Below are 23,031 nucleotides of genomic sequence, written 5' to 3'. Positions count from 1 at the left end.
ATTGAATCGATTCGCTTGAAAAAAATCATTGAATTGATATTTATAAAAATAGAATCGTAATAGGCATCCTTATTAGTAAGAATTCACAGGTTTGTAATAATTATTAATACGAAGATCAAACACTCAGAAAAAATCCTTCGATCCGGTCGGATTTGAACTAACGTCTTCTAGCATACCGTGACAGACGCTATACCAACTAAGCCACAGCACGAACCAGCGGACCTCACGAATTTTTCGATGTGCTTGGGTCGTATCTTTGTATTTGGTTTTTCAAGTACTTTTTAGTCGTAGCGCCATCTATGAGAAATCTATGATATTTCGTCACCCAGTTAGATACATTTGCAGCTACCAGTCCCGGCTAGAGATGTCGCTATTCATTGTTTTTAAATATTGAATTGATATTCAATTATTTTTATGTGAAATTACTGCACTAGTTTGTTATAATTATTAATACAAAGACCGAACACTCAGAAAAAATTCCTTCGATCGAGTTTGAAAAAATCCACAGGATTATAAGGTTGGTATTTTGTGGAGTTGCCTCGCTTTTGTCTTAAAATACGTCGAAATTTGTAAGAAGTATGGAATTATTTTAAATTCCATAGGCAGAAACCTGTTAAAACCCGAAGTACTGACACCTTACCTATTTTTGCCGTCAAACAATAACGTAAACATTACTACGCTCCAATGGTAAGGGTGCCAGTGAAATTACAGACATGATGAGACTTGTCAACTTTTTGTCAAGATGTCAGGCGCCGCGTGTGCCCCTAAGATCTTAAAGTTCTTGAGTAGCACGACTTGCTCACCTCGTCACTTGCTATCGTAAAAAAGTAAGTTAGTTATGTTGTAATTATTCAAACGTCGCTTGAGATGGTGACAAGTAAGATGCTCATTAATATAGCCAATTAATTCAGGGAAGCTGCATCGCGAGATCCCACTGATTTAATACTTTGGAGTTATTTATACAGGATTGAAATGACCTTTAAATTTTTGCTTGTTAGGTTTGGAACCTACTGGCAAAAATAAACAATTCTCAGTTTATTCACACTCAAATCATAACGTTAATACATACTGTAAACACGTAATACGTAATTTTCTTTTTTTCCTTGTGCCGTTTGGTTTTTTGTTCACCATAAGTTTTTATTATGGACATTTAGTTTTTCAGATATATCATTTCGTATTTAAATATAATCGTGTTCTGGTTTCATGGTCACTTGTAATACACTTAGGTATTTTGTTATTATTAAGTACGTTGTTAAAGCCAGAAACATGACCAACAATTATTTTGGTGAAAGATACAATAAACTAAAAAAAGAACTTAAAAAGACCGCACTTTGTTAGTTTACGTACTTTGTATTTGTCGTTCCAAAGTTATTTATTAATTAATTTAGCACAGACAAAATTAAATTAAGAAGTAAATTGTACTGATAAATGATAATCTCAGTACAGAGTACTAAAAAACCGACCTCAAAAGTATGTAGAATTACGTCTATTTGCTAAGTTTTATTGAAATATCCCCTAGTTCGCCACTATACAGGACTTGACACTGGAGATAATAAAAATAGGTTCTTACTACGACACTACTCAAAGTATATTGAGAGAAAAACGCCTTAAATTGGAGATATAGCAAAATCAACCATTAAAGTAATTGCTCCTAAATTAAAGTTTGTGCGCTATTTATAAAAATGAATCTTCATGCGTGAACAGCCACCCTTCGAGGTGGATGATTTTCTTCAAAATGAAATGGGACCACTATGGAAGTACCCCCTTTCCAACAAAAAAAGAATCATGAAAATCGGTTCACAAATACCGGAGTTATTGCGTAACATACATACAAAAAACTACATATACAGTCGAATTGAGAACCTCCTCCTTTTTTGAAGTCCGTTAATGAAACAATTGCATTCGAAAGATTGAGTGTCTTTTATTGGCCGTGAGCAAGGGTTTCTTAGAATTTCGCTAGATGGCGTTACAATGCACGGCCATGTTGGAGTTTCCCACATTATGTCAATAGCTTGAATTTAGCGTAGAAAATAACACTTAGGAACCATAGTTCCATCGTGTCATCAGTTGATTTTTAAAACAAAAACCAGGCTGCGCATCAAAAAAATGATAAGAGAAAAATAATTCCTAAGAACTTGTTTATGCTTTAATATGTTTTCGTGTATTGAACACGAAAACATATTAAAGTAATAAAACTAAACGTGTTATGTTGTCTCAAGCAGGGGCAAACAAAAGTTACTACATATTGGTAAAAATTGAATTTAAATTTTTATTATTCATTATAAGGTTTTTTGGCACATTGACGTGCCAAAGAAACAAGTTGTTCATCAGAGAATTAAATATTGTACGTAGCTGTTTTGTAATTGAGGTTTCTAGATAAAAAAAAAATGTTCGTTAAAATCAAGCATAGCGGCCATTATTGGGATTTGACATATCGCACTGTTAATACAATAGCGTATTAACTCAAAAAGAGGACTTTCTCAGAATCGATGAAAAACGAATTAAAAACTCAACTTTTAATTACTCACTTACCTCAAAAAAAAATCATTAAAATTAATATATTATGGTTTATTACACACACTTAAACGATTTCTCAAATATATTAAAAAATAAAATGGAAAAAATCATTTCATGTTTTTGAATAAGGATTATTTTGGCCAGAACTAGCTCTCATAAAGTCTGTCTCATTTTGAGTTAAGTAGATGTCTTATCATCGTCTCTTACAATATTCTACGGACCGTTTTTTTGACGTGTAGAGAATAAAATTTTACGTTCAGTAATGATATAATATTAAATTTCACATATTTTGAGTTACAACATATGACATATGACATGAGATATGACAATTTATTTTCTTTAAAAGTGCATCGAATCTAGTACAAATAAGTATGGCAATGCAAGGATTTAATTTGAAATGCACCATGAGCATTTCTTTCGTCTCGCCAGAGAGGAGACCCACACCCAACAGTGGGACGTATATATGTAGATGGGTTGATGATGATGATGGTGATGAATGCAAGGATTGCGACGAACTTGACGGTACATCTTATGGCAAAGAAATAAGACATAATGTACTTCTATAATGTACGTATGAAAAACGCTATTTGGTTGCGATTATTTTAAAAAGAGTACCTATGTTGTAAAGAACCACTTAAAAGGTTATTAATCTACAAAAACTTGCTACTTGATGACCTATTTGAGGATGCAAAATGTCGTAACTACAACGCACAATATGGTGCATTACAATATCGTATGTTGTTACGGTTTATGCAATAAACAATTACATTATGTTAACCAGATTGTAAATGAACTCATCTTCTTGTCGTGTCTGCACGTGAAAGTTGGCCATCAGTTTTGTATACTACCTACACACTTGGTCTCGCTTGAATTTTAATAAGTTGCCAGTGTTCGCGACCCCTGACCATTGAAAATACATTACAGGAATCAAATTATTGGTAGATTAAGGGCTACAACGAAACGAAAAAAGCTTCATTCTTTTAATACATAAAAAATTCACCACAGAAAAAAAATTATTTGTATTACTTATGTTATGACACACGCAGCTATGAGACATATATTGACAACCTTCGCAGGTCAACGCTTGTAGATAGAAATATTATATTATTGTTACCTACTTAGCGCAAGAATAAAAAGTACACTTGCACTACAATTTATACGTAGGTAATTGTTAAACAATAATTCACATATTGAATGTATTGTTTGTCAAGTGCCCACTTGTAGGTAATCGTTTAAAAACATGTTTGATTTACTTTTGTAATATAATTGTTTATTTTATAATATCAAGTGGTGGGACGGACAAGTCATACGCCTGGTGGTAAGCGACACGCCTGTCCACAACAGTTGCAGAACCACTGAGAACTTTAAATCGCAAATATCTTATGTGCTATGCCACTGCGCCCATCATCCTAAGACAAAAGTTGTCGTGTCTGTAATTTCACGAGCACCCTTCTTGCTCTTCAAAACCGGAACGCAGTAATGCTCACATTACAGTTAGGCGGCAGAAATAGGTAAGGTGGCAGTACTTCCCTGGACGAAGTCGTGAAAACAAGGAGTTTTACTGCAAATAAAAAATACTCTCATATTGTATGGTTTCTGTAAATAGTTCTAGATTTTTTATGCACTAGGGAAACCCTGTATCGCGGGTGTCATGACCACACACAAATTACACCCAAACTCGCGACAGAAATAAATGTAGTCCATTTAAATATTTCTCCCGGCCCGGGAATCGAAGCAGTTCAGCATGATAACCGTCCGACCACGGAGGCAGTTGAATATTTCTATATTATGTATATTATTTTATGAATGTTTGTTAACTATACCTAACGGAATCATAATCGGTCGAAGCGAATTTCCGCAGGTCATCCCTTCCGCCTTTAATAAGAGCTGACGGATCGCTGGCTCCTACCGCTGAAGAGAAAGCAAATCTTTTTGTTTCTCTTTTTGCTTCCAATTCCCGTCTTGACGCTACTTTGCAAACACCACCTACACTACCTCGCTGTGACTCGGAAATGCCCGAGATCACTATCCGTCAAAAAGAGGTGTTGAAAACTTTACGCAAATTAGACGTCAACAAAGCCAGTGGCCCTGACGGAATCCCAGCGATTGTCCTGCGGGAATGTGCACCCGAGTTGTCTCCGGTGTTGACTCACCTGTATCGCCTCTCTATGAATTCTGGACAAGACACGAAAACCTGGAAGCTTGCAAATGTACAGCCTGTACCTAAGAAAGGTAGTCATGCCGATCCATCTAAGTATCGACCTATCGCAATCACATCCATACTCTGTAAGACTACGGAGCGCGTATTGAACAGCCGTCTCCTTGGATACCTCGAAGATAACGATCTCCTCAGTGATCGACAATATGGTTTTCGCCGTGGACGATCTACTGGAGATCTTCTTGCGTATGCCACACATTTATCGAGCGAGGCTTTCGAGAAACGTGGTGAATCGCTTGCGGTGTCTCTCGACATATCAAAGGCCTTTGATAGGGTTTGGCATGATAGCCTGTTAAACAAGCTTCCAGCTTACGGAATTCCTGTTGGCTTTTGTACATGGATAGGCGATTTTCTGAAAGATAGGTCAATCTGTGTAGTTGTAGATGGTTACTCGTCAGCTCCTCATGGTACAAATGCCGGTGTACCTCAGGGATCTGTCCTTTCCGCCACACTATTCTTGCTGCATATTAACGACCTGCTGCTGATGCCCGGTATCTTTGGGTACGCAGACGACAGCACAGTGATAGAGAGTTATGTGCCAGACGCCCGAGACAACAGCGAAGAGATCCGGTGTAAGCGAGAGGCGATGGTCATTCGGTTGAACTTGAATCGGAAAGCTGCTTCCGACTGGGGAGATGCTAATAGGGTCAGGCTTAATGCGACTAAAACACAGGCATGTCTTTTCACATCAAAACGGAGCCTTACTCCGACTTTTCTAGATGTATCCGTGCCGATAAGGGACCACCTTGAGCTACTTGGTCTCGACTTATCATCCAACCTCAACTTTTTGGCGATACATCGAGTGCTTGGCAAAAACTGCTGCCAGAAAACTAGGTATACTTTACAAGGTCAGGCGGTACTTCACACCTGAACAGCTTTTAAATCTGTATAAAGCACAAGTTCGATCCTGTATAAAGTACTGCTGCCACCTTTGGGACGGCTCTGCCCATTACCAGTTAGCTGCCTTAGACTCGGTGGAGCGAAAAGCAATGAGACTTATTAACAATAATTCTCTTGTGGAGTCGAAGCTCCAAAATCTCGACCATCGCAGAAAAGTAGCCTGCTTGTCGGTTTTCTATCGGATAAATTTCGGTGAGTGTGCGCAGGAACTTTTCAATTTGGTTCCGCCCTCACCGTTCCTCCTTCAGTCGATTAGAAGGTCCGGAGCACTCCATTCTTAAGTCGTTGATATTCCACCTATTCGCACTAAGCGCTTTGCTTCCTCCTTTCTGATGCATACGGCAAAGGAATGGAATGCTCTACATCTGTGTTCCACGAAAAGTACAATTTGGGACTATTCATGGCCAGAGTGAATAGGCATTTTTTAGACAAACGCGTCCCACTTCTCACGCGACGAACTTTGAAAAACGTATTTCAAGTCCCCAGTCCCCCGGCAGTGCAATGTATAAAGGGTACATGATTTTCATATCGTATACCATGCGACAGATGTACACAGGGTCGATGACGTGGCTATGATAAGAAAAAAAAAGAAGTGTCAGAGAAGATTCTTCTGAAAGTAGATTGTGCTCAAGTCCATAACGAATTTACGCTATCATAATGGCAATATTTAGTAACATTAGAGCTCTTTGTGAAAGAGTCGGTCCAGTGAAGTACTGCTACTTTACCTATTTCTGGACCCAGGTTTCGGTTTCCAAGGGTAGGGGTGTTGGTGAAATTACAAGCAGATGGGACTTGTCAACTTATGTCGTAGGTGTCGTAGGTGATGGCAGTGCTCCGCCGATCTTTGCGTTTTAAAGCTCTGAATGGCACTGCGACTGTTACAGACAGGTGTGTTGCTTACCATAAAAAATATATACTGATTCGCTTCTAATGACTTGACCACGAAAATAATCAACAAAAACATCGAAAATAACAGACGAACATCAAAACACCGCACCTGATACGTGATCAGGTCACCCTTCATTATTGTTGTCAAGAAAAATAATAATATAACATTACTAATTACTGGACATTACACTTGCGGTATCAATTTCTTATCTTAAAGCTATATGATACACTCTTGACTACCAAGGCTATCTACCTTTCTCGCTTGCACTTGTGTAGGTAATTTTAATTATAGTACCGGCAAGCTATGATGGTCATTTTGACGTTAGTCCGCTCATCAAGTTTTGTATTAATTCATAACTACGTTGAAGGAGCTAATTGATGTACCTACGTAGTTGTCAATAGTGACCTGCAGTAACATTTATGGATATGTATTTTTACGACACAACTAGGCATTTGTTTTGCGAAATTCGAAATTTTCGAAAAACATAGCTGTTTCGATTTGACGATTTAATAAGTAAACATTTTTATTTTCGTTTTATTAAAACTTTCTAATCAGCTACCCCTTGCAATACTAGTTATAAATTTAGAAATTTATATGTAAAGCTTTGATTCTGAATACAGCTTTGTAATAAAAATGGAATAGGCTGAGTACATTCCTTGAACTGTTCCCGGAATCATAAATAATAATAGACATAATTTCAGTACAGAGTACTAAAAAAAACCGACCTCAAAAGTACGTGGAATTACGTGTATTTGCTAAGTTTTATTGAAATATCCCTTAGTTCGCCACTATACAGGACTTGACACTGGAGATAATAAAAATAGGTTCTCACTACGACACTACTCAAAGTATATTGAGAGAAAAACGCCTTGAATGGGAGTAATAGCAAAATCAACCATTAAAGTAATTGCTCCTAAATTAAAGTTAGGCGCTATTTATAAAAATGAATCTTCATGCGTGAACAGCCATCCTTCGAGGTGGATGATTTTCTTCAAAATGAAATGGGGCCACTTTGGAAGTACCCCCTTTCCAACAAAAAAAGAATTATGAAAATCGGTTCACAAATACCGGAGTTATCGCGTAACATACATACAAAAAAAAACAGTCGAATTGAGAACCTCCTCCTTTTTGAAATCGGTTAAAAAAGGCTTAGTTATGTATCAAATATATAGCACAAAATATTATACAACATTTCACACGATTGATGTAACAATAACACATCTGCAAAATGACAATTTTTCAGAAGAGATGTTTACAGTTTCTACGAACAAAATTGGTCTATAATTTTCTTATGCTTATATTTCACACACGCAATTTGTATGTAGTTTGTGTTATTTTTTGACGTATGATTGATTACATGTGGCAGAATTTCAGAAGGAGGTATCATCCGCTCTAAACGTATTAATTAATTAAAGTTTAGATAAATATTATTGCTTTACTTATTAAAATCTCTTTTGGCGAATTTTCTTCAAACGCAGTGAAATGTAACTTCTTTAAAACCTACAAGTTAAAAATAGTGACTCACAAGGAAGTGCTTGCATGCGTTATTTTTTCCATCGGATTAGCGCTTATTTACCATTTCACAACGTTTTAAGGAAGTCCTTTAATCAAATAATTGTACCACTCCCACTTAACTAAAAGCATTTGGTTGCAAGACGTCTCTTCATTGTAATGGCACACTTCCTTAGTAAAAAGGACCTTTGTATTTATCTGCTATTTGGTACTGACACTTGATATTGTAGGTTCTTACCATAATTAATTATAATCCACTACAATGGTGTAAGGATATCCCCAGCGTAGGCGACGACTTACAAATCTAGAGTGAGAGTGGTGGAAGTGGGGTGTTTCCCCCCAAATTACGCCTAACGTATTATTTGTACGCGGAACGTGCGTATAAACGCCCCGGATAATGCCATTTAGCTGGCAGAATACTAGGATGTTAAGATTTGACGTCGATCCAATAACAATACACTATTTATTAAATTGCACTATTTAGTGCAACTTTTTCACACACACATAGGAAAACCCTGTGTTAAGGGTGCCATAGACACACACTTAAACAACCACAAATACACACCCAAACCAGGGCTCCGTCGTTCGCTCGAGGTAACGCGATAAGTGCGTACCGCTGAGAGTACCGCCGACAGTGCACGCGCTCAGAACAGAACCTTTATTTACATTACAATCCTTGTATAACCCCAGCATCTGGTTTCGCATGAATGCACACGGCGATTAACGTTATTTTCACCTCAAATATAACTGACGAAATCCAGAACGATTAAGCTAGGCAGATTGATTCTTTTTTTATAATAGATGTCACAAAATCATTGAAACAATATATTATTACAATACCAAAGAAAATAGAAAACTTTTTCATACAGATAGATTCGGTAACGATGTACGGATAACGGCACATCTGACTACACATTTTTGTTCGAAAATCGCCTCCAGTGCAACGGAACAAGATACAAGATACGTCAATGTGTAGCTTGATGTGCTGGCGCGTGTACAATTTTCGCGCTTTTTTAAAATACATATAATCAGCGTCAACATCCGTTTATGTGTAAAAAAACCCACATCAGCAACAGCCCTGGTGTGTACTGTTTTATTAAATTATAAAACGTAACGGGTAACTGCCAATATATATTGATTTTTATTGAGTTTAATTATGTGCAAGAAGTTTACTTGAAGGACTTATTCGATCCTTTCTCTTAACTTTCGACAACCAAACCAACAGCTGATTGACATCCCGTAACAAGCACGTTTAACATGTCTGTGTAAAACTAAAATGTATGAATTAACAAAATTGAGCAGGTTTTTAACATTTACATGTCGTCACCAAATTCAGTCAAACTTCAAGTGCGTTATTGCTACAAGGTTTAATTTACAAAGGTTAAGTATAAATGTTTAATTTTCTTTTTTAAATCGACGGGACGAACAAGTCGTGAGCCTGGTGGTAAGCTACACACATGTCCATAACAATTACAGTGCCACTCAGAGCTTTAAATTGCAAAGATCCGAGGGGCACTATCACTACGCCCGTCACCCTGAGACTAACTCGACAAGTCCCATGTGCCTGTAATTTCACCAGCACCTTCAAAACCGGAACGCAGTAATGTTGTCATTACTGCTTGGCGGCAGAAATAGGGTAAGGTGCCAGTACTTACTTGTACTCTTGAACTCTTTCACAAGCTCTACAGCTTCTAAATAAACTATTAGATAAACGCGGCAATCGTTCCTCCTAGAACCAAATAAATAGTGCCGATGACTATCTTAGTTTTTATGAAGAACATTTTGCAGATGACCTTGACAGCGGCACCGGACAAAAGGACAAGCTGAACCCGAATTAAAATTTAAATAGCGCGCCTGATGACACCCTGGTGGGCACGAACCAAGGCTCAGGAACGAATCTGCGCGAGTACACGCTGAATTAGGGCACATTCAGCGCCGTGCTCAGTGGTTTGCTGGTTCGACGACGAGGTAGCTTTGGACTTCAATGACGAGCTCAGCGCTGAGCAAAACTGTATTCTCTAAAACACAATCGCGACGTTGAAAGACGTTGTTTTAGCGACCATTCAGGGCTTGACACGTGACGAGAGAAATTCCCACAATCAAGATTATGTCTTTATGGGTGGTGCTATGTACGTACCAGGATTTCACGTGATCACTATAGGGATTCCAGTCAAAGTCAAAACTCCGTTATAATTTAGCTGTACCACTTTTATTGTTCATTGTCAATTAATATACCGTACAATTAATAATTACTCGATTTATACAAGTTTAGTCGGAACTGCTCATGGCGACGCAACGGATAATTACTGACTGCGCACACGCGGAGGGCTAAAAACGTTACGTCAGCACATGTGTCCTTACAACTCTCTTCTTTGTCTTCCCCTACAAACTTTTTTGAAAAAAAGCCTTCAAAATTCAAGGCAGAAAATTTAACACTGCTATGCAGAATTTAGATAAAACGGATCAATGCCATCTAGCTGATTTTTAGGGTACTAAAGCAAAGTTACTAGGAGAAATCTATTGCATAAAAACATTGACTTACAATTATATGGACGTCGGGACCGCGCTAAAAAGTGTCCGAACTTATAGGGCGTTAAAATCGTATACAGAGCGTCATTCACGCTCTAGTCTTCGTTTGTTCGACTGACAGCGAAGCAAGCAAAATTAGACAGTACTGCGATGACATTACAATTTAAATTCAACGTTTTAGATTTGTCATATTCCTTGACATGTCACTACGTTTAAAAAGGTTGACTTGGGACATTTTTTTCGTGGTTTTTGTATTAGACCCGTCGTCCATTTATTTGTAAGTCAATGCATAAAAAAGAATGTTTTGTAAAATCAAAAAGTCTTTTATAAAGACTTATGAAACTCTGCGCTTAATTAAAAATAAAACTTCATAAATCACTCGGGCATTAAAAAAGCAAATTGAGCGCGAAAACGTCGTGAACAACCGCTCGTGAACGTAAATGGTGATTTTAAACTCATGGACATGCAACTGGCCGTAAATTCGTACAGTAATGACAAAAAATGTCGAGATAGTTCAGTTTCTTTTATTGCCTAATGTGTGGTAGTCCTCTAAAAAGCACTTGTGTGGATAACGATCTAATCAACTTTAGTTAATCTAAACGAACATTAGAGAAATTCAACTAAGCTACGGTATTTACGTATTGCACGATCATACACTATACAAAAACCGCCACGTCATTTTTTCATATTGCAAAACTAATGGCGGAACGACGCCGACGTTGGGACAGTGTTTATTAAAATGGGGAAGGGCTCTGTGTGGCTTGCTATTGTGTTCACAAAAGCTCTGTAGAAGTACCCATTTACTATCATTTAATAAATATTATTAACTTAGTATAATGTCAGCATTGGGAGTAGATTTCATCTGTCAAATGTATTATCCTCATAAACTTCATACTTGGAAGCCTTAGCGACTTGGCCACTGCGTCCGATTGGTATTCATTCCGAATCCTAGACTACACAAATCTAGAAAATATGAACCCACTTCCGATGTTGCTTGTGCACGGAGCCCGTTTCAAATCCGAGAAAATATCGATCTGACATTACTCGAACCTGCATCTATATGATGCTATGCTCAACTGAGCTACATAATGTCAGCAGACCCTACGAAATGTTAACATTTTTTTGCCATAGCCTAGAAATCTATGAAAAATATTTTCTCCACTCAACGTGCTACTTTTACAGCCACCAGAGGTTGACAAGAGATGTTGCTTTATAAATTGTAATATTGATTGTAATGAATATCGAAGGAATTTTTCTTATTGTTCGATCTTTGTAATAATAATTATAGCAAACTAGTGGATTAATTCAAAAAAAATCTAATAAATCAAGTATAATAATTATCAACGAATGTTGTAATAGTAAACAGCAAAAATCGTCCTGCGTGTTACGTTAAGGTGGTTTTCCACTGGCGAGGCGAAACGAGACGAGGAGAGATGAGAATTGAAATCTCGCTTGCCTATTTCCACAAAAAAATTGCCATTTAGGCTCAATTTATATTGCGTCGGAACCGCGGAAGATTTTGGCTCGTATCTAGTTAGTACGTCACACAATCGACCATAAAGTTCATTATGCTATTTACTAATTGAGCCTGATAGCTCGCGCCATCGCGATCTCGCGTGAGCTATATTAAAATAATAATAGTAAATTACTATTATCGTTAAATATGCTAATTGAAGAAGAGTCAGATGAAACCATCTTTTTTTAAAATCTCAAATCATACGTTTACACAGTTTCGCCATTGACATAATAGCCATCGTTAGCTAGCGCGAGAAATAGCGTATCCGTTGCAGAGTATAATACTCTATGTGGGCAGCACTATGGTTCAATATTACATCGACAAATATTTCAATTCTCGCTTCGCCCATCCTCGTCAATTCAGACCATTTCCACCGAAAATGGGCTAGGAGAGAATTGAAATTTTGTCATTCAAATTTCAATCTTCGTTCCGAATCGTCTCGTCTCGCCTTGCCAGTGGAAAACCACCTTTAAGCTCGGTTTCGACTCATCGAGCTCTGCGAATCAATGGCATTGATCAGATGAGCTGAAGGGATTAGCAATTTAAATGATACAACGCATTTGCATTCAGTGGCGGCCTTAGTCTCTCGTTATTTCATTTTCGCATTGAAAATTACAAAAACTATAAAATTGAGCTTAATTAATTTGGAATAAATGTGAAATCTTGAGGCAACGACGTATATAACTTTTTTTATGACATCAAGTGACGGAATAAACAAGTCGTGGGTCTGGTAAGTTTTTTTTTGATGCCTCTGAGCTCGTCACCCTGAGACGTAAATTTGACACGTCCCATATTCTAGTAATTTCACTTTTCAAAACCGGAACCTACCGGTTTTCAGGATATCGCCACCTCTGAGGTCCCAGGTTCGATCCCCGGCCGGATCAATGTAGAAAAACTTTTCTACGTTGTTTCGGGTCTGGGCGGTTGTGGTACCGTCGTTGTTTCCGATTTGCATAACATTAGTGGTTTAGTATTTACTTTGAGATCAGAGCAACGTATCTGATGCTGTTTAGGTAATATGGATACATAATTCACCTTGCATTTTACCCTCGGATAAGGGCTAGAATACAAAAATACTTTTATCGTCAAAGAAAAAGTTTTCCCCGGGTTTACAAATTCAAATTTTCAACTAGAACATTATGTAAATGAAGTTTAGTATACGAGTTTCAAAGTTGCATTATATTTTTGTTCACTCAATCAGTTTTATTGAAAGTCAGGATGTTCAAACAAATTATTTTCTGTGAAATTACTGCACTAGTTTGTTATAATTATTCAACAAAGCTGGGACACTTAGAAATAATGCATCGACGCGTTCGGATTCGATCCAACATCTCCCGTCAAACCGCGCCAGACGCAAGAAGCCACGGAACGAACCAACAACGGACCTCACGAATTTTTTTACGTGTTTGTGGTAGATATTTGTTCTGGTTTTTAACGACTTTTTTACCATAGCGCCATCTGTGAGAAATCTACGAAAGTTGCACGAGTTTTTCAGTTTTTTTTTGCAGTGCTACAAACACATGGAAAAATTCGTGAGTTCCGCTGATTCGTTCCGTGTCTTAGTTGGCATAGCGTCTGGCACGGTTTGTTGGGAGATTTTGGTTTATATTCAAACCGATTCAAAGTGATTTTTTTCTAGGTGTCCGATCTTTGTTTAATAATTACAATCAAACTTTGTTTCAGCTTAGGATATAATTATAATGCAAATACAAGGTGGTTCGAATTATGTGTCCGAAAGTGCATGACAAGAAGGCATATAATAATGTCCTGGTTTAAATTCAAATACATTCTAAACTTACCCTGTAATTTGGGCAGTGACTGACATCCAAAGAACCGATTAGAATAAACTTAATTCCCCTCTTACATTAAATTAAGTCTTCACTTGAAGCACTCTACTGGTAATCAAACTCATAAAGTGAGTGGCATTAGGATTTATTGGGCTTTCAAATTAATAGGATCTTGTTGCAATGCAATTACCTCGTTGGCAATTGTTTTATAGTAATTTACATCCCAGCTGCGTCAGAGTACATCTAATCTCATTGATAGTTAAATGGTAAGAGTCAATGTGAACGCTATTAGATATAAATAACATTCAAACATCTTTATGGAATACTAAAGCATTTTTGGTGCAGTAAAGCTCCTTGTGAAAGAGTTGATCCAGGGAAGTACAGTCACTAATGTAATGTGAACATTAAGAAAGAAAGAAAGAAAGAACATTCGGCTATTTCTAATAAATATCCAAAAAATAGTAATAAATCTAAATTTAAATTAAATAATAAACAATTTAAAAAAGTGTTCGCGATTGTTACACATAGGAAATGAAACTATTTTTCCGGATTTAGATCGCGTATATTTGTTTTTTCAAACAAAGCGACGTTTCGGGCCCTTTACCGGTCACATGGTCACGGTTGTTTGAAAAACAAATATACGCGATTTAAATCCGGAAAAATAGTTTCATTTCCTAAATTTAAAAAAAGATTACTAAATACGTAACAATAGCCGAAAAGGCTAGCCAGCTCAGCTTAATGCTTGGCAGAGCCACAGGGCTGATCTTCAGCTGGAGCCTGAGAAGCGATGGCTATGCCTACTTACCAAAAACTGAAAAGAATAACAAGTATTTGATCTGTATCCTAAACATTAAAAACAACAAAACCTAATTTAGAATAAAATTATTACATTATGCAGTGTGCTCTAAAAGAATATAAAATAACAATAACAACAAATAATGATGTCCGAATCATAATAAAAATTGAAATAAATTAACATCAGGCTCTAGTAATTGACGCTTTATTAGAACTTTTGCATTGCGAATACGAGGAGTCATATCATTCATGCAAAGCTCCCTTCAAATGCTATAGTTATGTGGCATTGGACAATTAGCCGACCAAGACGCGATTGAAAAGAACATATTAAATTTCTATATAGGTAAAACGGTTTTTTATGTTTTATTATACCATAAAGCAGAGTGTATTACTGCCTTCCGGTTTTGAACGGTAAGAGTGCTGGTGAAATTACAGGCCATCGAGTATATAACCAGAAATAGACGAAATGTCGTTTAATTGAAAACTATTCTGCCAAATCATTACTGTGACAACTGCGCTCCGTTTAGCCATCCCAAATTCGAAACAATTGACGGGTGTTGTCAATTATATATATGGCTTTGCTACAATGGACGGAAATTGAAAAATTACATATTTAGTTACAGACGAAATGTGATTCAGTTCGTTTTGTAATTAAATATTTTGCTGTTTTTCCCACACCACCGAATGGAACAGCCCCCCATAGTTAAAGATATTATCTTTATTACAATAAATACAGAATATTTTTGGAATATACGGACACGTACACACAGGTCAGTTGTTGGCGCTGTACTATTTCAGCTTTCTAATTTGTGATTTCAGCGCAAACGAGAGTTGATGTTTAAAAGTGATATAAGGCCCATTTGCCTGATGAGTTGCCAGGGATGTATAGCCCATAATTCTTCTCTATTTCTGGTTATATACTCGATGTTAGAGTGACAGGCGGAGTGGCAGTGTCACTACAACTGCGAAGAACAGGCTTGTCGCTTACCACTTCTAACGCCTACCGTGATCGAGTGGCTTGCACGCCGGTTTTCATAGTCTCGCCATCTCTGAGGGTCCCGGGTTCGATCCCCGGCTGGGTCAGGTCTGTTCGTGGTACCGTTGTTGTTTCCGATTTCCACAACAGAAGTGTTTTAGTTACCTATGATTAGTTGATTAGATGTTGCCTAATTATTATCAATAAAAAAAAAGCAATGTATTTGTCTCCAGGTTTAAGGCAATCTCCTTAGTCGAGAACAATGCCCACTAGTGGGACGTATAATACGTAGATGATGATGGTGAAAGAATACATAACTATAACTGAACCCGTGGTCGAACGGTCACCATGCTGGTCTAGTACGCAGAGATTACTGGTTCGATTCATTGGCCGGGAGAAATATTAGTATAACCTACGTTTATTTCTCTCGTGAGTTTGAGTGAAATTTCTGGTTGTCTATGTGCGTATCCATTGCACCCGCGACACAAGGTTTCCCTAGCGCGGGACCATGAGTGTGTGCATTAAAAAAATACGTACATTATAATTATGAAAATTATATAGGTACTATAGAAAAACTGTTGGGTGTCGTCAATTGCAGAGTAAAGCATGCTTTCTTACGTTATTTCTTTTTCTTCCATCTTACTTTCACCGTATTGTAAACAAATAAAAATTACGTTTCGTTTCATGCCGCATACGATAAAAATGTCCCAAAGTCCAAAGTGTCCAACTTTTTAATCAACGTCGTTCGCTTAGACCAAAATATAATATATAAACAATTCATTTATTTCCCGATCCCAAATGAAAATACGCCCGTTGATTTTGTGATAATTTATATACAACATGCATTCATTTAATTAATGTTTTGTGTGATATGAAATAAAACAACAACATTGTATTCACTTTCTATAAAACTAGTGCAGAAAAATCTTTGCAACATTTCTAGAAACGATATATTTATAATGTTATTGTTTGTTGTTTGATCCGTATAGTTAAATAACGTGCTATAAAACGCGTTCAATTTTAATAAGAAAACTGTAACAGGCAATCGATGCAGTAAAGATTTTATGTAAAGGTGCCTACAATTTTGCTCGATCTTATCGACATTTACTGTCGCCCAAGCGATCAATAAAAGTGTTAAGTATTGAAACAAACCAAAAATGAAACAAATGTTGTAGACATCCCTTGTTTATTTATCGATAGAAAAATGCAATCTATAAAGGATTATTAAAATACCGACCATATCTGTAGGCACCTCAAGATGGTTAGTTGAACTACTTTATTAAATTTTTTTTTTATATTTTCTTACGACAAACGATTAATTTTACAGTCAATAACAAAAATTATGTACAGCTAAAAAGTCGTTGAAAAACCACATGCCACGGCTAAAAAGTCGTCGAAAAACCAAATACGATCCAAGCACATAGAAAAATTCTTGAGGTCCGCTGGTTTAGCGTCTGTCAGGGTATACTAGAAGACGTCGGTTCGAATCCGACCAATCGATGGAATTTTTTCTGAGTGTTCGATCTTTGTATTAATAATTATAACAAACTAGTGGAGTAATTTCACATAAAAATAAATTAATATCAATTGAATAAAAAATTAAATACAATGAATAGCGACGTAAAAGTATCTAACTGGGTGACGAAATATCATAGATTTCTCATAGATGGCGCTACGGCTAAAAAGTCGTTGAAAAATCAAATACAAAGATACGACGCAAGAACATAGAAAAATTCTTGAGGTCCGCTGGTTCGTTCCGTTCCGACGTCGGTTCGAATCCTTGTATTAATAATTATAAAAAAATTATGTAGGCATTTTTTAAAGGTAAGCAAATTACACATGAAGTCCTAAATTTCTATTAAACTATTATATGGCTTGTAATGCAGATTTCCTTCAAGAAAAACGATTTTCGTAATACTAAAACAATAATGGCGAACTGCGGGTGTTTATGAAAAATATGAGAAAATATATACTTTAAATTCTGAACAAATTTGATTTTGTGTTTCCTGTTCTGAGAATTCCGGAAGATATTTCAGTTTGAAGTTTTGGAGATTCTATTTTACATAAATTTAATAAAAACATTCGGTGTATTATTATATTAAATTAAACAATAGAAGCCCTAAACAGAATTAATAGAAGCTGAATGGTGACGTGAGTTTGTGTCGTGGCGAAACCTCCGGAAATGATTTTATACAATGATATGGTCAAAAAGTCAAAACCACAACAAAAGAAACTAAAGTTAATATAAACTGGTAACTCGGACACAAATTATTTTTTTGCGAAACGTGCCATCTGCCCCCGATATTGGGAACTTTTTTGTCAGTTTTACCACTTTCTCGAGTGGCTTATTTCGAGAAGGAATTATATACTCAATTTTCTGTAATAAAGTAGTTAATCTTTAATTGCAAATCGGTCAAATTAGTACATTTGATATTACGTGAATGAACAGTTGATATAACGTTTTTAAGTGGCTAGTATCGCTCAACGTTAGAAACTGACGGCTGTAGTGAACATCAGCCCGATTGCTAAATGCTGCTAATTAGTCATTTGAGTTTCTTTTAATATACTTTTATTTCCAGACTGAAACAGGCCTTTAGTATAACTTCAAAAATCTAATGGATTTCTTTTATCCAATTATGACATTTGAAGAAGCTAAAGAATTCTTTTAACAATGATTCCGCCATTGTTCCCTAAGGTTGGTCCTTTCCGAAAAATATATATTGTACATTATTATGTTTTTAAATTATAATACTCCGTTCTAAAGCATCTTCGACTGAGAAGAATGAGTTACGTGGCGTACTATTATGTCTGGTAACAAACTCGAAAATTTTTCTGTCCGAAATAACGTTAGTTCGAATTTTCATTACACTAAAAACCGAATTATAACGAAACAGCTGTTCTTTCAGAATATGTTGAATGTTTATCGCAAAGACACGATTAGGTTCGGTTAGGTTTGGTTAAGTTAGAAAAAACATTTTCCTCTCAAAATTACTTTCGAGATTATGAAATTTCGACCAAACGTTATTTCTGGAAAATGTCATTTCAAACTACTGATAGGTAACCTGGACACACACATGGGTAGACGACTACAAATTTCACCCAAACTGACGAGAAAAATAAATGAAGGCCATACAAATATTTCTCCCGGCCCGGGAATCGAACCCGGGACCTCTGCGTGGCAGTCCATCAAGGTGATCGTTCGGCCACTGAGGCAAATTTATCTCAGTCTTTTGCAGTTCTAGTTGCGCGCATGACGCACATGACCAATACAACCCCCAAAAATGAAAACACAGACCCCGCTTTTCCTAGGTAGGTTAGCAGCTAATGGTTATGGTAATAGCGGGACGAAGGGTTCTAAACTTAATTCCCGGCAATGGCCCGGATATAAAATATAATTCCCCGTCAAAAACGAGTTTCCGAAACATTGTATTAAAATTTTAAGAGTACACCTTCAACAATGTCTTGAAATGTTTTAGTTTCATGAAAAAAATATGTTTTACCGTTTTTGCAACAATGTACAATTACGTTTTATATTATTTTTTATACGATTTTCAATAAAAAAAACTTGCAATATCGACTTTGATTGTTATTGCTATTATCAGAAATCGCAACAGGCAAACATTTACCTAAAACTTCAAATAATAAACACAGAATGAACATATAATACCTCCCTTTGAAATATCGAAATTGTTAAAAATAAGAAACGAAAATTAAATAGAATGCTTTATGCGTATATGTATATAGTCACGGGACGAACAAGTCGTGCACCTGGTGGTCAGCGACACGCCTATCCATAACGTTGCAGTGCCACTCAGAGCATTCAATCGTAAAGATCTTCGGGGCACTGCTACTGCGCCCGTCACTCTGAGACATAAGTTGACAAGTCCCATGTGTTCAATATTTTCACCAGCACCTTTAACCCTTCCAAACTGGAATGCAAGGCATTAACCCTCACATTACTGCTTGGCAGCAGAAATTGGTAAGGTACTTCCCTGGACAAACAGCAAGAAGCTCTATTGCTACTAAACGTAGTAGAGTATTTCCACAAAAAGTATATAAATTTGCTAGTTAGCATATATATATATATATATAGGTATTGTAAACTCTAGTTGTATAATTTTCCTTGAAATTTATATACTCTGCTTTTTTCTATCTCTACTTATTATGCATACGTGAAAAGTGTATAGCTTGTCATAATGTTAGAGGACAATGGTCCGTAAAAGCCATAAGAACCTGTTTGGGATAATGAGAGGACTTCACTCCTATTGGGGAAAATGTATGATGATACACTCGGTCACGCAAGAAGCTACTTTATTAAACTGCAAAAAATGAGAGTTACGTTATTGAGAATGTGCGATGGAATTGCTCGATTTAATATCGTCTTCCCTTTTCCATCATCGGGGGAATAGACGTAGGCTTGAGTTACCGATGTCACCATATGATCCCCACGAAGCGTTACGCTTCTACATTCATATGGCGAACGGCTATGGAGTGGAATTCCCTGCCTGCAGACTTATTCCCTGAAGTTTATAACTATGGGCCTTTTCAAGGCGAGACTGAATAGGCATTATTTAGGTGTGCATGCTCCATGATGGCGACCTCATTATCACTTTCCATCACGTGACATTGGAGGTCAAATGCGCACACTAACTATTCATTAGGGATATCTGCGTATTTGTCAACTCTCATGCTCAACATTTTAAAACACGTAGTGAAGTCAATCAAAGGCAAATTAGAGCAAAAATAAAACACGTGGTGAAGTCAATCAAAGGCAAATTAGAGCAAAAATTACGAATCTTTTATACCAACTTCGTTGCCATAAAGTGACTTATAAGTATAATTGTTTCAAGTTATGTATAATAACTAACTATTGTTTAATAAATAATCAAATGAAATCATATTGTTACGAGGACATAATTTTAAATTACAATTGACAAAGTGGTTTTTGACAAATTGCTACTATAGTAATAAAGAATACTTAGAATATACAAATTCTGTTGTACATGAATTTGAAACTATAGAGACCAAACATTAAATTCCATTAATATTTGCACATCTGCTTGCAGGTTGAATGCAATGTACCCACTTTACTTAACATCTGTTTAATTACTGTAGTCTGGCAAATAAACCTGATCATTTTAAAAAATTAAGTAAAATTCAGTCAATATTGACCATTGAACATAATAAAGACCCCGAAATTGATTTGTTTGCAAAAAAACAAATATACGTAAATTAGACTAAAAAAAATAGTAAATTTCTAAATTTCCATTGTGTAGTCATCGCGAAAATGAAGAACTCGAGAAGTAAATTACAATTTTCAACATCACAACGACAAGGTTTACGACGACCCATTACTTACCGCCGACTTATTGCAAGCGACAAGAAACAAATTTTACAGGAGAGGGTTTTTTTGAATATTTTTACATATAAATGTGATATAAACTTAAATTTTAATATATAATAATGAATTTCGTAATCGATTCTGTCTCTATCTAAAGATTTTTGAGAATTTCAGGCGTTTACGTAACACTTGCGATTAAAAATATACAACAAGGTGCAACACCTCCTTAATTACACTATGATTTAATGTTGCCATTATTTGTGGATGATGGCATGGCACCACTGAATTAGGAATGCAGTACTATTTATTGAAATCCGAAAACTATTTACGTAATCTATGGTTTACGGTGTTGGTTATTCATTAAGTCACTATTTGTTAGTTACAGCTATATGTTTGTTGACCCCAATAAATTTAAAAAAATCCACCTCAGTAAGTATAAAATTTGAAGTATATTAAACATAGTGTATTAACTCAAAAAGCGTAGTGTTTCAGAATCGATGAAAAAGTAATTACTCACTTCCCGTGAAATATGATTAAAATTTATGTGTAGGTTAAGGTTTATTACAGACATCTAATTAAGTAGGAAATTGTGCAATGTTTAAAAATAAAAACAAAAAAATAATTTCATATTTTTCATATATTTTTTCTTTTTTATAACATCAAATGACGGGACGAACAAGTAAACGCCTCTTCATAACAGTTGCTGTACCACTCAGACCTTTAAATCGGAAATATCTAAAATGCACTGCCACTGCGCCTGTCACCTTGAGACATATATTGACAAGTCCCATGTGCTTGTAATTTCACCAGCACCCTTACCCTTCAAAACCGGTAACCAGTAATGCTGATATTACTGCTTGGCGGCGGAAATAGGTAAGGTTTTTGTCCAGAAACAGCTCAAAAAAATGTATCATCTCCTATAATTAGATGTCCTTCAATTGTTTATGACAATATTCTTTTTCGATTGTTTATAATTGAACGGTTACCATGCTGGTCTGCCACGCAAAGGGCCCGGGTTCAATTCTCGGGCCGGGAGAAATGTTTATATGGCCTACATTTTTTTCTCTCGTGAGTTTGGGTGTAATTTGTGGTTGTCTGGTTTATGTGTGTGTCCATGGCACCCGCTATGCAGGGTTTCCCTAGTGCAGGGCTACGAATGAGTTATTTATTTATTCCAACGGCCGGCGGTTTTATTGAAGTGTAGAGATTCAAACGATACGCATAAACTTCAATTTAACTTATTTTGAGTTACAACACTATTGTAATAGCAGTGCTCCTGGGCGAGCTCGTTCCATCGTAGATACTATCTTTGCTCCAGAGCTAGGTAGTGGTCAATAGTAAGTCCATTTAATAAAAAAAAAACTACTTCGTTAAGTGAAGGCTTAATTTTTTTTTCCGCCGGATCAGTTTGTGTATTGTACTTACGGTCTTGTCCAAAAGCCAGCTTCCCGGGAAAATCAGCGGAATGTAAGTGATCATATAAATCATCGAGGTCCAATAAACAGTAATACTGTTGACTCCGTAATACTTTACAATAGCGTCTTGAATAATGCTGTACTGGATCCATTGCATCGAGTTAGATGCCGAGTAGAACACAAAGATGAATAAAACTGCCCATCTTATGGGATAAACCACGTATTCAACAGGAGATTTTTTAGTGGGAGACTCAAGCACCCCTCCCTTTTCAGCCACCCCGTCCATAACACTCCCGCAAACTTCCAAATTCTTTTCCGCCATGTTTAAATTCGAAAAATCTCTCCGTAAAAATCCAGTAATGTTCTTTATTGTCGAGATTTATTATCGCTTACGTTATATACGTCTTAGACGCAATTAATTTTCAAATTTTATGGCACGAAAATTGACTAAATACAAGTCTATTATATAATAATAATAAATAAATAATTTGCTGAATCTAGACAACAATTAACGGTAATAAATACTTTTTATTGTCCATTACGCTTTTAAAGCTTTAAAGTGTATTATTTGCTAAAACTATTATTGTCAAGAATTTCCCGCGCGCGCGTTTTTTTTAAATTTTCCTCGATAGAGGT

General features: G+C 36.4%; 1 protein-coding gene across 1 annotated transcript in view; it reads right to left on the bottom strand.

Annotated features, from left to right (window-relative positions):
• Positions 1 to 22,717, bottom strand: part of LOC113230051 (uncharacterized MFS-type transporter C09D4.1) — a 119,740-nt gene extending 97,023 nt beyond the window's left edge. The window contains exon 1 of the mRNA XM_026463779.1: positions 22,406 to 22,717. Within this exon, the coding sequence (XP_026319564.1) occupies positions 22,406 to 22,717 (312 nt within the window). The remainder of the gene's footprint in view (positions 1 to 22,405) is intronic.
• Positions 22,718 to 23,031: the final 314 nt, after the last annotated feature.

The sequence above is a fragment of the Hyposmocoma kahamanoa genome, unplaced genomic scaffold (genome assembly GCF_003589595.1).
Source record: "Hyposmocoma kahamanoa isolate Upper Pololo Valley unplaced genomic scaffold, ASM358959v1 63, whole genome shotgun sequence".
NCBI classification, from domain to species: domain Eukaryota; kingdom Metazoa; phylum Arthropoda; class Insecta; order Lepidoptera; family Cosmopterigidae; genus Hyposmocoma; species Hyposmocoma kahamanoa.
This window is presented reverse-complemented; position numbering and strand designations above follow the sequence as displayed.